We start from the raw sequence: 15,148 nt of genomic DNA, 5'->3' as shown, positions 1-15,148 counted from the left end.
GAGACAACAAATTTCTTTGCATTTAAGAAGTGTCTGGCGCCCTTGAATCCACCTTGCATCACACCCACCATGCCTTGTAACCCAATCTACATAGAAGGATGTCAGCCGTCCCTAACCCTGGAGGTTACCATTAGGCCCCGGGACCTCGCTACATATACTTACCTGTTGAGACTGTTTCTCCTGCGTGTGCTACAAAAATAAAGATAAAAATTTCCAGCGAATGGAACTTTACTCGGTTTTCTCATCACTATTAGTACTATTGTTATTAGGATGACAACCTTAACTGAAGAGGTTTAGATCTTTGTCAAGTGCAGGATTGTTTTCTCACCTCCTTGCCAATGTTAGCTCCATGTGGAGACTGACTGGGGAGCTGGGAGGAAGTGATGTTGCGCGCAGCATGGCTTGCGCAGCACCTCATTGGCTGGATACCTCTTTTTCATAGATTGGCTGAAGTTTGCAAGAGACAGCTTTGTCTCTAGCTAACATCATCCAATAAAGCAGCGCTATGTAGAACATTGGCACAGTGAGTGGGGAACAGGGCAGTCATCAGAAATTTTGGGGCCCCTTACACAGCTTTAGGCCTGGGCCCCTCTGGCCTGACCCCCTTACATCAGAGTTTACCCCTTTTATTAGGGTCTCCAAAGTCCCCCCCCCTTACATCAGGGTCCCCAGAGTCCCCCTCCTTTAATCAGTGTCCCCAGTGTCACCCCCCCTTACATCAGGGTCCCAGGAGTCCCCTCTCCTTAAATCAGGATCCCCGATTCCCCAAAGTTGCCCCATTTACATCAGGGTCCCCAGAGTTTGCCCCAATATCAGAGATCCCACTTTCATTAGGCTCTCCAAAGTCTCCCCTTACTTTAGGATAGCAAATCCCCCATACATCAAGGCCCACATAGGCTCCCCTGACATCAGGATCCCCAGAGTCTCCTTTTACATCAGGGTCCCCAAAGTCCCCCTTTCTTAAATTAGGGACCCCAGAGTTCCCCCTTACTTCAGAGCACCCCTTTTATTAGGATCCACAAAGTCACTCACCTTACATCGGAGTCCCTAAAGCCCCCTTACATTAGGGTCTCCAGAGTCTGTCCTCCTTAAATCAGGGACCCCAGAGTTCCCCCTTACATCAGAATCCCCCTTTCATTAGGATCCCCAAATTCACCCCTCTACATCAGGGTTCCCAGAGCCCCCTTACATCAGGGTTCCCAGAGCCCCCTTACATCAGGGTCCCTAAAGCCCCCTTATCACATCAGGGTCCCTAAAGCCCCCTTACATCAGGGTCTTCAAAACCCCCTTAAATCATGGTCCCTAGAGCCCATTCTCTTTCAATAGGGTCCCCAAAGTTAGAGTAGAGTGGGGTAAGGAGAGTGGAGAGGTTTAAAAGAATAGTTGGGGGTAATGGAAGGGGAGGAGGGGGTATTGTGAAGACCCCAGATTTCACCAGTATCAGTTCCTTCTCATTGCAGCATTCGGCTACAGGACAGGTGGAAGCTGGGAGGTTGAGCACTGGGATCGGATAGGTTTGGTGGAGGAACTTCCTCCTCCTCATCTGAATGCTGGGGCATGGGGGATGGGCAAGCACGATTGGTTGCTACGAAATGGGCGGTCCTAGCAACCAAACCCTAGCACTAAGAACAGCAGGCAGCGGCAGATGTGGCAACAGATACGCTGACTGGGTATTTAGGCAGGATGCTCTGGGGGGGGGGGGGAGTTTGGACCCAGCAACAGCTGGCCGTGCCTACACCCTAAGCAGCAGAACGCTCTAGGCGACTGCCTTGTTTGCCTAGTGGTAGTACCGGCCTTGCCTGTACAGTTCCTATTCCTTCCTACTTTGAGCTCTGCTTTTTTTTTTCTTCCATGTTTCTGAATGGTGGTAGCTGAGAAGAAGACAACAGACACTGAAGGGTTTAGAAAGAATAAAGTGTTTAATACATGGGCGCCAGTCCCACGTTATACAAAGAACAACGTTATAAATTCTTCGAGTAAGTATATTAATTCGAGTAAAAGGAATGGTATGTCAGTGCATCAGTTCTGATTGAATATTCACCGTATTATTGTGTCCCTTGTCTGTAATATTCCTATACTGTATGTATTCATGGAGGGAGTGCCCCCTAGTATGCCCCAAGCAGCGCGCTTCCGATCCTCTCAAATAACGTGGTTTGCTCAGTTCAGCTCCTCAGCCAGCGGCCGGCACAATCTTTTCCTGGTTAGTTGTCTGTAGATTGGATGCGATTTCTCGGCAGTGGTCTGGGGGGTGTTTTTCTGGACAGGTCGCCATCACCAGCCTCAGGCTTTACATTGCCAACTTTGGGTGCTGGCGGGTGAGGAGGAGGCTGGTTGGGAACTTTTAAGCTTCCACCGATATTCCTCCTTGGCACAGGACGGGGGTTCTGGAGTTCATCAGATGGCTCGCCGGTCATGGACCCACGAGGCTGTATAGGCGGAGGCATGCTGGGCCGCAGAGGAGCCGGTCTTTTCACTACTAGAAAAAGAAAATGTTTGAGTGGGAGCTTTTTTTCAACCAAAGGTCTCGTAAGGAACATTCTACAAGGTCAATGACATGCACCATTCAGGAAGGATTGTTGTTCTTCACCTTCTCTTTACCTTTATTAGCCATTTAGACCAGCATACAAATTGTACCAATCTTTAAATTGCTGGCGCTAAAAAAGGCAAATAAAATATCCTGAATATACAAATGTATATGGAGATATCATAAATTGTAATCTAAGGCAATTTGCTACCATTTGTCCTCAATATCTCCAGCACTGGACAACAGAAGTTCCCAATTACTTGTCCAGCTGGTAGGGTCTCTACAATGTGACACCAATACTGGAATTTGATAACCTCTTATGGCAAAACATAACGAACGCTCCTAGACATGTGCATGCCCGAAAACTTTGTTTCGGATGCTTTTGTTAATTGAAGAAATTCATTTTGGATGCATTCGTTAAGTGAACTGATTTGTTTTCAGAATTTGTTTTGTATCTTTGACATGTTTCGTTTGGTTCGATTTGTTTCAATAGTTTCGATTCGGCATTCCATTTGTTTCAATAGCTGGTTGTTAAGGAGCAGGCGGCCGTGTCTCTGTACAGGACCAGTCATGTTTGGTGGGCGGTGGTTTTTTTGTGGGTCGGCGATCATTGTGGTTAACGCTGGATTTACAGCAGGGGCCATGTTTTTAGGGGTTTTTTTCAATAAAGTACATGTCAAAAACAAATGTTAGTGTTTTTTATTTACTTTTGACACTTACCCAATATTCAGTCACACAGGAGGGTTGGGGATCTGGGTGCCCCCTGCCCGCAGACCCCCACAACCACTGGGCCAGGGTTGTGAGGAAGAGGACCTTGTTCCCATCAACATGGCAACACAGTGCGTTGGGGGTTTGGGGAAGCCCTTTCTCCCCCCCCCCAAAGCACTCCCCAGGGCATGTGGGCTGGTATGGTTCGGGGTGGGGGGCGCAGTCCCCCCCCTTTTCAGGCCTGCCGGACTGCATGCTTGGATAAAGGGCCTGGTATGGATTTTAAAGGGGAGCCCATGCTTTTTTTTTTTTTTTTGGGCATAACGGCGTAGGGTACCCATTTAAATTCATACCATACTCAAATGGCCAGGTATGGATTGGGGGGGACCCCATGCATTTTTTTTTTTGGGCATAGCGGTGTAGGGTACCCATTTAAATCCATACCATACCCAAACGGCCTGGTATGGATTGGGGGGTACCCCATGCATTTTTTTGGGGGGGCATATCGGCTTAGGGTACCCATTTAAATCCATACCATACCCAAATGGCCTGGTATGGATTGGGGGGTACCCCATGCATTTTTTTGGGGGCATCTCGGCGTAGGGTACCCATTTTAATCCATACCATGGCCTGGTATGGATTGGGGGGGTACCCCATGCATTTTTTTTTTTTTTGGGGCATATCGGCATAGGGTACCCATTTTAATCAATACCATACTCAAATGGCCTGGTATGGATTGGGGGGGGGGACCCCATGCATTTTTTTTTTTTGGGCATAGCGGCGTAGGTTACCCATTTAAATCCATACCATACCCAAACGGCCTGGTATGGATTGGGGGGGTACCCCATGCATTTTTTTTTTGGGGGGGCATATCGGCGTAGGGTACCCATTTTAATCAATACCATTTTCAAATGGCCTGGTATGGATTGGGGGGGGGGACCCCATGCATTTTTTTTTTTTTTTGGGCATAGCGGCGTAGGTTACCCATTTAAATCTATACCATACCCAAACGGCCTGGTATGGATTGGGGGGACCCCATGCATTTTTTTTTTCTAATGCCGGCTCGTTTGTTTACGTTCTGGCAATCCCCAGATGAGACATGGTTGTTATGGATGCAGCGGCTGCCCATTCCTTAAGGCCCCATTCACACCTGAACGTAGCGTTTTCAGGCAGAAAGTCGCGATTTTGTACAGGTCAAAAGGTCACCAATGTAAAAAGCAGAAAAACGCCCAAATCTGCCAAAAAAAAAAAAAAGTTCCAGAACTTGTTTGAGCTTCAGGCGTTTTGGAGTGGAGATGTGAACCATCGCCATAGAGAATAATTGATTTTATTTTCCCCTCCAGCGTTTTTGTAGCTTCAGGCTTCAAGCTACAAAATGCTCAGGTGTGAATGGGACCTAATGACCAGCTATTTACAAATCAATTTGGATCATTCATTACTTCGGATGCTTCAAACATCCGAATGAAACAAATGAATTTCATTGTTTCGTTATCATTTATTTCAGATTCGTTAAAATTCGTTACTGTTGCTATTTTAGAAATTCAAAAACATGCAAATCTCAGAAAATTTCTTAACGAAACCAACCGCACATGTCTAGTTGATCCAGGGTTTATGCAACTTATGGCGCAAAGTCAACTCCCCAGTAATCTGGATGCCCATCTCCAGTGAATATTCAGATCCATTATATTGCTAGGGGAGCTTCTAGCTGGCTCGCCAATTGTAATAGGGCGTACACACGGTCGGACTTTGTTCGGACATTCCGACAACAAAATCCTAGGATTTTTTCCGACGGATGTTGGCTCAAACTTGTCTTGCATACCCACGGTCACACAAAGTTGTCGGAAAATCCGATCGTTCTAAACGCGGTGACGTAAAACACGTACGTCGGGACTATAAACGGGGCAGTAGCCAATAGCTTTCATCTCTTTATTTATTCTGAGCATGCGTGGCACTTTGTCCGTCGGATTTGTGTACACACGATCGGAATTTTCGACAACGGATTATGTTGTCGGAAAATTTTATCTCCTGCTCTCCAACTTTGTGTGTCGGAAAATCCGATGGAAAATGTCCGATGGAGCCCACACATGGTCGGAATTTCCGACAACACGCTCCGATCGGACATTTTCCATCGGAAAATCCGACCGTGTGTACGGGGCATTAGAGTTTCTGTAATACTTAGCTAATTCGACATGCCATGGGGGGTGATTTTTTTTTTTTAAATAGATGTATTTTTAGTGTGGTAATAGGAAAATCATTTTTATTTTATTTATAATTGAAGACAGATGAGCTCCAAACTGTGTGGCAGAGTGAGGAGATCGTATGGTACACCGTGACATCCTCATTTGACCCAAACTTTTACCCCGAAATGGTCAGATATAAATCTTATCTCTGCTGTGGGCAGCCAGAGAAGAACTCATCTGATGAAAGCCCAATTAACAAAATACAAGTCGGCTCCAAAGGATTGCAGCAGCGTCAAATCCCTATCAACTGAGTCCTCAAAAGACTCCTAGTTGTAAATAGCCAGATTGTACGATAGCCTGGTATGCAACTCTGCTATACACATCTGTGATGCTATGTTGTTTTTCTTCTTTGGTTTTTTTTTTTTTCCTGCACTTTTCTACAGTTTCATAAATCCTTTTATAAAAGTCTTACTGTCCTGAAGTTACCTTCATAAAAAGTGATTTAAAGATGGTTTTTAAACCAGGGTTCCATGGATCCCTAGGGTTCCACCAGAGGTTGCTAGAGGTTCTTTGACCAATTTCTGCCTCTCAGATAGGTTCCCACCAACACCAATGATCTTTTTAGCTACCTGTATTGGGGAAATTATTTTCAATGACCACAAGTGTAAGGAGCTTTCTTCCCACTGGCCATCGCCCTAATAAATCAAGACTTATAGATATAGTCATTTTTAACAGTGGTTCCCTGAGGCCTGAAAATTATTTAAAGGGTTCCTCTGTGTTGAAAAGGGTGGAGAAAGGCTGGGTTACACTAACGTATAAGACCATGGCAATCAGTTGGACACCAAACATGCGTACATTACCAGGTCCAGAAGGCTGATGGGACACATTGGACATCCTAGGACAGTGATGGCGAACCTTGGCACCCCAGATGTTTTGGAACTACATTTCCCACGATGCTCATGCACTCTGCAGCGTAGTTGAGCATCATGGGAAATGTAGTTCCAAAACATCTGGGGTGCCGAGGTTCGACATCACTGAGCTAGGAGAAAAGTACCTCCTGGAATATACACTATATTATCAAAACTATTGGGACGCCTACCTTTACACACACACACACATGAACTTTAATGTCATCCCAGTCTTAGTCCGTAGGGTTCAATATTGAGTTGGCCCACCCTTTGCAGCTATAACAGCTTCAACTCTTCTGGGAAGGCCGTCCACAAGGTTTAGGAGTGTGTCTATGGGAATGTTGTTGTTTTTTTAATACTTTTTAATGGTTTTCCAAAAAAAAGTTGTACAATACAGAGCCTTTGGGCATTTCCTGCCTCAATCATCACAAAACAATCAAAAAGAGAAAGAGAAAAACACAGCTACTATAATGAACCCCGCAGGTTGAAACCTGCGCAAAAAAAAAAAAGAGTTCATCCAGTTGTTACTGCTCGCTCTTACAAATATTGTGTTATAGCAATGCAATTAATCTTTTCCATAACAAGGACAAGGTGCATTAGGTGTACTGGAAATACATGCATAACGTCTCAGGCTAGCAGAACTTTAATAAAAGATAATTATCTAAATGTCTGATTTACAGAGGTATGTAAGTCACCTCCCTGTCTATGAGAATGTTTGATCATTATTCCAGAAGCGCATTTGTGAGGTCAGGCACTAATGTGGATGAGAAGGTCTGGCTCACAGTCTCTGCTCTAATTCATCCCAAAGGTGTTCTATCAGGTTGAGGTCAGGACTCTGTGCAGGCCAGTCAAATTCCTCCACCCCAAACTCGCTCATCCATGTCTTTATGGACCTTGCTTTGTGCACTGGTGCGCAGTCATGTTGGAACAGGAAGGGGCCATCCCCAAACTGTTCCCACAAAGTTGGGAGCATGAAATTGTCCACAATGTCTTGGTATACTGATGCCTTAAGTGTTCCCTTCACTGGAACTAAGGAGCCAAGCCCAACCTCTGAAAAACAACCCCCCACCATAATCCCCCCTCCACCAAATGAATTGGACCAGTGCACAAAGCAAAGTCCATAAAGACATGGATGAGCGAGTTTGGGGTGGAGGAACTTGACTGGCCTGCACAGAGTCCTGACCTAATTATGATAGAACACCTTTGGGATGAATTAGAGCAGAGACTGTGAGCCAGGCCTTCTCCTACTCATCAGTGCCTGACCTCACAAATGCGCTTCTGGAAGAATGGTCAAACATTCCCATAGAGACACTCCTAAACCTTGTGGACGGCCTTCCCAGAAGAGTTGAAGCTTTTATAGCTGCAAAGGGTGGACCAACTCAATACTGAATGCTACAGCCTAAGAACGGGATGCCGTTAAAGTTCATGTTTGTAAAGGCAGGTGTCCCAATACTTTTGGTAACATAGTGCATCATGTTTGGTATCTGATAAATCATGATTTTATTCTACTGAATAATATGTTGGTTGTTGGTTTGTAAAATCTCTGGTCAGATAGAAATGAAGATGTATTTAGAAAAGTTGACATTAGGGGTGTGCCTGCAGAGCATAATAAAAAAATACTCTTCATCCCCTTCAGCACACCCCCTTAGATTTATTGATTAGTTGTGTTAATTCTGAAAATTTCCTCTTCAGGGGTCAGAAAAGATGGCTGCCAACTGATTATGCCAAGTATTTTTCACTAATAATCACATTTAATTTACTGTTGCTAATTGTCTGTTTTGTAATATTCTTTTAATGTAAATATTTTCTTGCAGAATTTTTTTTTATTTCATTAAAGTGGAGTCCCACCCCCTATTTTTTTAGTTCAGCCCCCATTTTTGCTGATCGCTATGCTATTAATGTTAGGAATTTGTTGCTTTTTTTTTTACTTAATGTTTAGTACCTGTAGGGTTAATAAAGACCTCCACTTCTGTCCTACCTTGCTGCGGCGAGGTACGTCATATCTAGTGATGGGCTCATGCGTGTTCAAGATCGTAGTCCCAACCCACCTGAGCAACTTCGCCAGGAAGCCGACACTGCACACCACCAATCATAGGCAGTGAGGCGTTTCCCGGTCTATGCAGCTGCGGACTGGGAAATGCCCCACTGCCTATGATTGGCGGTGTGCAGTGTCGGGTTCCTGGCGAAGTTGCTCAGGTGGGTTGGGACTACGATCCCGAACATGCTTGAGCCCATCACTAGTCACATCCTCCTGCCCGTTGGCTCCTGGGATATGTGTCATCAATCCCAGGAGTCAATGGACAAACTGATTGGCAGGTTGCCATAACAAAAGGGCAAGAACTTCCTCCAACAACACCATTGCTTTGGCAACCTGCAATACAATGAGTGCGCCACGCTTTGTTCACACTGCGCATGCGCGAGATTAGGAGGTGGCCAGCTGCGCTGTATCCCAGAAGAAACTCCAGGCGGGCTTCAGATGCCTACACTCAAGATGGGAGCTTAGATGATACAGAGGTTGCAGTAAGCTCATTAGATTTACAAACAACGACATATACAGCATATGCCAGTTTGAATTGTACCGTATATACTCGAGTATAAGCCGAGTTTTCAGCACATTTTTTTGTGCTGAAAATGCCCCCCTCGGCTCGAGTCAAGCACTTTTCTGCAGCAGAGAATATTTTCCGAACTGATTTTGGGGCCCCATATCTCTCGGCCACTTGGTGCTAGGAACCCCAAATTTGGTGTGTAAACCCAGTTGAATTAGAAAATATCCAAAGCTGGGGTTCCTAGCACCAAGTGGCCCCAAGATACGGGGCCCCAAAGTCAGTTCGGAAAATGTCTTTCTCTGCAGCAGAAAAGTGCTTGACATTTTCCGAACTGACTTTGGCGCCCCGTATCTCGGGGCCACTTGGTGCTAGGAACCCCAGGATATGTTGTAGTGCTAGTTCCACTGGGTTTGCACACCAAATTTGGGGTTCCTAGCACCAGGTGGCCCCCAAATGATACGGGGCCCCAAAGTCGGTCAACTGTGTCCATCTGCAGCAATCTCATTTCGGGACCCTTTGGGTCCAGAGACCCCAAATTTTGGCTGCAGCTAGGGGGGCATCTAGGAACCCTTAACTACCAAGATTGAAGTTCGGGGGACCTATCGCTGCAAATGGGCACAGTGAGGCTGTAAATTGGCATTGTTGACCCTCTTTTCCACTTGCTGCACATTTCTCACCCTAGGCTTATACTCGAGTCAATAAGTTCTCCCAGTTTTTTGTGGTAAAATTAGGTGCCTCGGCTTATATACGAGTCGGCTTATACTCGAGTATATACGGTACATAAGCTGCCAATATCAAGGGGGTGCTTTTGAGGAAAAAAAAAAAAATGACACGATCTCCGCTTTAAATGTATTTAAAAATCATTAAGCTGAATCTCTGAATGCTCTATTTATAAATTAAAATAAACTTTTTGCCTCTTTTGAAGAAAGCTACTATGTTATAAATAGTGTTACATTCCTGTTTGGTTGTGGCAGCGTTACAGACGTTTCTTTTAAATTAAATTGTAGCAGCAAATTCTGGGAACGGTGCGTGTTTCCATTAAAACATGGGGTGGCTGTGTCCATGTGTATGTAATGGGTTATCTGCAGAGTTAACCCACCCCAGTGACAATCGCTCCCAGTCTGCTGGGAGTCTGGAAAGCCTCTGCACAGTGCGGGATCTGAGAGTGTCACATTGAAGTCACATTGAAGCCATCCCTTGTTTTGGATCAATTTCTAGGGTGGTGGTGCTTCAGGTTTCATGGTTTTATGACTTTTCTATGGATCACTGGGCCAATCTCCAGGAAGCAATGAAAAATTCCAGCCAATCATCTTCTCACCTTTCCTGGCCATACTGGGGCTGGCCTCCCCCTGTGTGCTCTCATCACTAGGTGGCAGCATCTTCAGAAGAGCCGCCTTGCTGGCAAGTGGTTCTTGGGTATCATTGGGGGCTTCATCATCTCTATAGAGTAAACCAAGGAGAATGTAGTTATATCTCTACAGTGATTAACAGGGCACTCTAATGTTGCCCATTGCTCCAAATAAAAAACATTCTGTGTGGTGGTGGTGGTGGTGGTGGGGTTTATAGTAAGATGATAGGTGGGAATGAAATAGAGGCACAAATATGGGGTGTAGAGTCAGAGAAGTGCAATGTAGGAGTTCCGTATACCAAGGTGATACAGGAGATGGAATAGACCGTAGGTGGGGTATAGGAGGATGATAAAGGAGGACAGTATAAGGGGTAATATATGGGGTGTAGTGTAGGCAGTACAGGGACAGGGTTATCCAGTGCCCAGGGCAAGCATCCAGAATTGCACCTCCCTCCTTCACTGTTGATACGTACCATAAAATGGGCGTAACACATGGTCTGTTCTTTGTACCCTTGTTCGTCTGTGTCCAGGGCAGCTGTCTCTCCTGCCCACCCCTTGTCCCAACCCTGGGCCCAAGCATTTGGTGCAAGGCCGGACACCCCCAAAGTTTTAGAAACTATAGCCAATCCATATTAATCACCCTTATTGAAGAGGTCCCAATGGACATTTCACTTATACAGCGCAACATTCAGAAGCTGCAAGTTGGAGTCCTCAAAACTGAGGAACACATTTCTCAGATTCACGTCCAACTGATTCCACAATCTAAACTCTGCTAGCTGTGAATATGCAAAAGATGTGGAATACGGACTGTATTTTTAAGCAAACTCAAAGTGGTGGGACTTCTCTCGATACTTTGAACTTGCTCTTCTCCATCCAAGAACAATTTAGAACCTTTACTGTCAAATTTTTGAGCTACAAGACACTTTACTTCTTCGAGAGAGCCAACTTAAGTGCTTCACTTCGTCTTTATACCCATTGGCCTCCAATGTATCCTCCTTTATCCTCAAAACTTGTTGGCGTTGGGTTCCAGAGTTTGGCCAACACTTTTTGGAAAACTTACACGCTGCCCAGACTCGCAATGTACAGAAGCTACATAATGGAGTTTCCAAAACTGAGGTTTACATTCCTCTAGGGCTGTTACTGATAAAAATTTTCGTGTTCGATTAATTGATTTTTTTTTTTAATCGATTAATCGACTAATTTCGATCAATTACAGCGCACATACAGATCCAACTACTTTTAGCTGATCTCCTTGCATTGGAACTCTGCATTAGTCAGTGGGAAATGTGGTATACACTATATACAATCACCCGACACTAGTTCGTTTCCACAATCCATGACTTAACACTTTTAAAAAAAAAAACTTTTAAAAAAAATTTTAAGGAGTCTTTTAATGTTAAATTTGTTTTTAGGGTGGAGCTCCACTTTAACAAGACATTTTCAAACTTGCAGCTCAATTGCTTGCTATCTGGGTAATGCCTCCAATGGGTATACCAGTCCTGTTGACAACCATCTAAAATGGGAATGCCATTTCACTTCCCGTTGTGTCTCTGGGACAGGAAGTGAAATGATAGCTCCACACTGGGATGCGCAAGGCAAAGCCTAAACCGAGAGGTGTTTTCTCTCTGCATGACCTAATCTAAAACCAAAATGCAGATTCAAGCTGTATATATATTTTAAATCACCACGATTCCTCCACAATTGACCTGTCCAGTACAGACAACACACTCACCTTCATAATGCCTTCCAATGCTTGTTTATTCCCAGCAAGGGGTCACGTATCATCAGCATGTGGGGTGTCCGGCCAATCACAAAACAGGCTCGCAGCCACACCTCTGCAATTTGCGGACACGCCCACTCGGTCGAAGCCTTTCAGGCCACGATTGGATCGGTCAGGTGCCTGCTGTATTCCACTACTTTACCATTGTCCAGTGTGGGCACCGTCAATGACTGGGGAAGGGGGGAGGAGTCCGGTGACGTTGATGTCTGTGACATCACCGGATCTCCGACGGAACTCCCTGAAGACCCGGAAGCCGGCGGAGAGGTGAGTACCGATCAAAAGAATTTTGATCGATCGAAAAAATTAACGATTAATCGAGGGATTAATCGTTAATTTCCGCAACCCTACATTCCTCCAATTCATGTCCACCCAATTCCACAATCTATGAACACTGTTTGCCGTGAATATCAGGCAGGAAGCTGAAAATGGACTCAAGGTATGGAACCCTTCCTTGTACATTAAACTTGCTCCCCTCCAACCAGGCATCACCTAGAACTTGTATTGTCGAAGTTTTGAGCTGAAAACACCAATAAACTATACTTTTTTGAGATCTAGTCTCTGGCTAAATTGCTTTACTGGATCTTTAAATCCTGCTTTTCAGTTCGGACACAAAAAAAAAACTATAACTACATTTATGGGAGTTAGAAAAGGCTACGTAATTTAGGACTCAAGTGTCTCCGAAATTGCTGGTGGTGGGCAGTACCAGGACAGGGTCGTCCAGTGCCCAGGGCAATGATCCAGAATTCCACCCCCCTCCCTCCTCGTAATACATGCCATAGAATGGGCATCCCACCAGGTGTCTGTTCTTTGTCCCCTTGCTCGTCTGCGCTCCAGGGCAGCTTCCCCTCCTGCCCACCCCTTTTCCCGGCCCTGGGTGTAGGGTATAGAAAGATGATGGGGGATGTAAGGCTAAAAATACAGGGTGAGGGGTAGGGGAAGAGTGATATAAGGGATGGAAAAAGAGGGTAGTACATAGGATGAGGGGTGTAGGAAGGTGATCATGATTTGGAGGTTGGTGGCATGTGCATGATTTGGAGGTTGGTGGCAGGTATCATGTAGTGTTCTATCACTCACGTTTCCGTATTGATGGTTGATGACAGCGATGTTGGAGAACTGGGGAGATTAGCGCTTTCCATTTTCGGTAGAGTGCTTGAGATTTGTGGTGTGGATGCTTCTGGTGGGCAGGCGGGACTTTCTTCTGTAACCCCAAAATCCACATCTTCGATAGGGAGAGAGAAGAGGCAATTGTTATTGTGTACACACTGCCCTTCAGAAATACAGTAGACACACAGTTTGGGCAGCAGAGCAATTCCTTTGTATATCCCATCTACCACCCAGGCAGTGAATGTCAATTGTCATTAGGGAGGCAGGCAGTATGGACATTTTCTGGCCAAAATTTGATCGAAATGTAACCAATCCGAGCACAAAAATTGGCCATATACATCTGGGAAATCTGACCCTGCACCCTCTAACTCAGTGGTCTTCCAACTGTGATTTCTCCACTGACACCAACCATGGGGCAGTGTTTCTTCCAATGACACCAATGATGGGGCACTATCCCTCCCACTGACACCAATGATGGGGCACTATTTCTCTCACCAACACCATTAAAGGGACACTATTCCATCCACTGATACCAACCATGGGGTACTATTCCTTCCACTGACCCCATTGATGGGGCACTTTTCCTCCTACTGACTCCAATGAAGGGGCACTATTCCTCCCACTGACAACAATGATCGGGCACTATTCTTCTCACTGACACCAATGAGGGGGCACTATTTCTCCAACAAACACCAATCATGGGGTACTATTCCTTCCACTGACCCCATTGATGGGGCACTTTTCCTCCTACTGACTCCAATGAAGGGGCACTATTCCTCCCACTGACAACAATGATCGGGCACTATTCTTCTCACTGACACCAATGAGGGGGCACTATTTCTCCAACAAACACCAATCATGGGGTACTATTCCTCCACTGATACCAACGAAAAGGCACTATTCCTCCTACTGACACTAATGATGGGGCACTATTCCTCCTACTGACACCAATGATGGGGCGCTATTCCTCCCACTGAAGCCAGGACATTTTCTACTCCAACTTGCCACAACCCCCTAAATTCTGAAGGAAAGTAAACTGGCTCTCCAAGTAAGTTCGGAGACCCCTGCTCTAGATGGCAACATTTCTCAGGGTTGGTGTCCAAGGAATCCCTACATGATTCAAGTGTTACCTGGTTGCTACAAGCGATGCTGAAATTGGCATTAAAGTTTTGGGTCTTGTTGGTACAGCAGTGAGATAATAGGGCTGGGCTCTCACTAAGATGTCTTGAGAAAAGATTGCACTAATTCTGGGAATGGTTGTGGTGGTTCAATGTGCTTGTAGATGTTTAGAAGGTACATTCCCGAGTAGAAGAGATACCAGAGCTAGACACGTGGCCTGCTTGACCCATTCTATTATAAGGGAAGTAGGTTTGTCAGCTGAAATGACACCATAATGACACAAGACAAGGAAGGAATCCATCCACAATACCTCCTGGGAAGACTTCTGCACAGCAGCTTATCAAACCTTCAACTACTGACACCACCAAGATAGGAGAGGCGGAAGCCATGTCCAGCATAGATGGGTCTCTAGAAAAAGGCAAGGATAGAGAAGGACCATGTTAATGTGTTAAAGAGTCAGAATGTCAACTACATCCCCACAAAATGACTTCACATCCCCGACACACACTTCATTCTGTAGACCAGGGGTTGGCAAGCCGTCAATTGCGATTTACCCATCGACTTCAGGCAGCCGACGGGCAGAGCCTGTGCTACCAATAGGCAAACTAGGCAGCCGCCTAGGGTGCACTGCTGCCTAGGGGTGCCCGGCCACTGGTGTTTCTACTCTCTTCTCTCTAAGTCCAAGTCTCAGCATCAGCAGGCAGCCGCCACTCTGTTCGCACATAGTGTCAGAGGCGGCGGAGGACTGTGTCTGGGTCCTGACTCCCGAATGAATGGAAGCAAGCAAACATTAATTGATGGGCGCTGGTAGGCTTCATTGATGGGCGCTGGTGAGGCTGCATTTGATGGGCACTGGTGAGGCTGCATTTGATGGGCGCTGGTGAGGCTGCATTTGTTGGGGGCGCTGGTAAGGCTGCAATTGATAGGCGCT

The 15,148-nt window shown here is 45.7% G+C and overlaps 1 protein-coding gene across 3 annotated transcripts in view; it reads right to left on the bottom strand.

The window, feature by feature from the left end:
- Positions 1-1,900: 1,900 nt before the first annotated feature.
- Positions 1,901-15,148, bottom strand: part of SH3BP1 (SH3 domain binding protein 1) — a 60,233-nt gene continuing 46,985 nt past the window's right edge. Inside the window, exons 15-18 of one of the 3 annotated variants that reach the window (XM_073591729.1) lie at positions 14,528-14,625; positions 13,069-13,213; positions 10,185-10,306; positions 1,901-2,476 (exon numbers count right to left, since the gene is read on the bottom strand). In XM_073591729.1, coding sequence (XP_073447830.1) covers positions 2,202-2,476; positions 10,185-10,306; positions 13,069-13,213; positions 14,528-14,625 — 640 coding nt within the window. In that variant the 3' untranslated portion in view covers positions 1,901-2,201. The remainder of the gene's footprint in view (positions 2,477-10,184; positions 10,307-13,068; positions 13,214-14,527; positions 14,626-15,148) is intronic. The other 2 variants (XM_073591730.1, XM_073591731.1) reach the window with 2 other exon arrangements.

This window comes from Aquarana catesbeiana, linkage group LG07 (genome assembly GCF_042186555.1).
Source record: "Aquarana catesbeiana isolate 2022-GZ linkage group LG07, ASM4218655v1, whole genome shotgun sequence".
NCBI lineage: Eukaryota > Metazoa > Chordata > Amphibia > Anura > Ranidae > Aquarana > Aquarana catesbeiana.
This window is presented reverse-complemented; position numbering and strand designations above follow the sequence as displayed.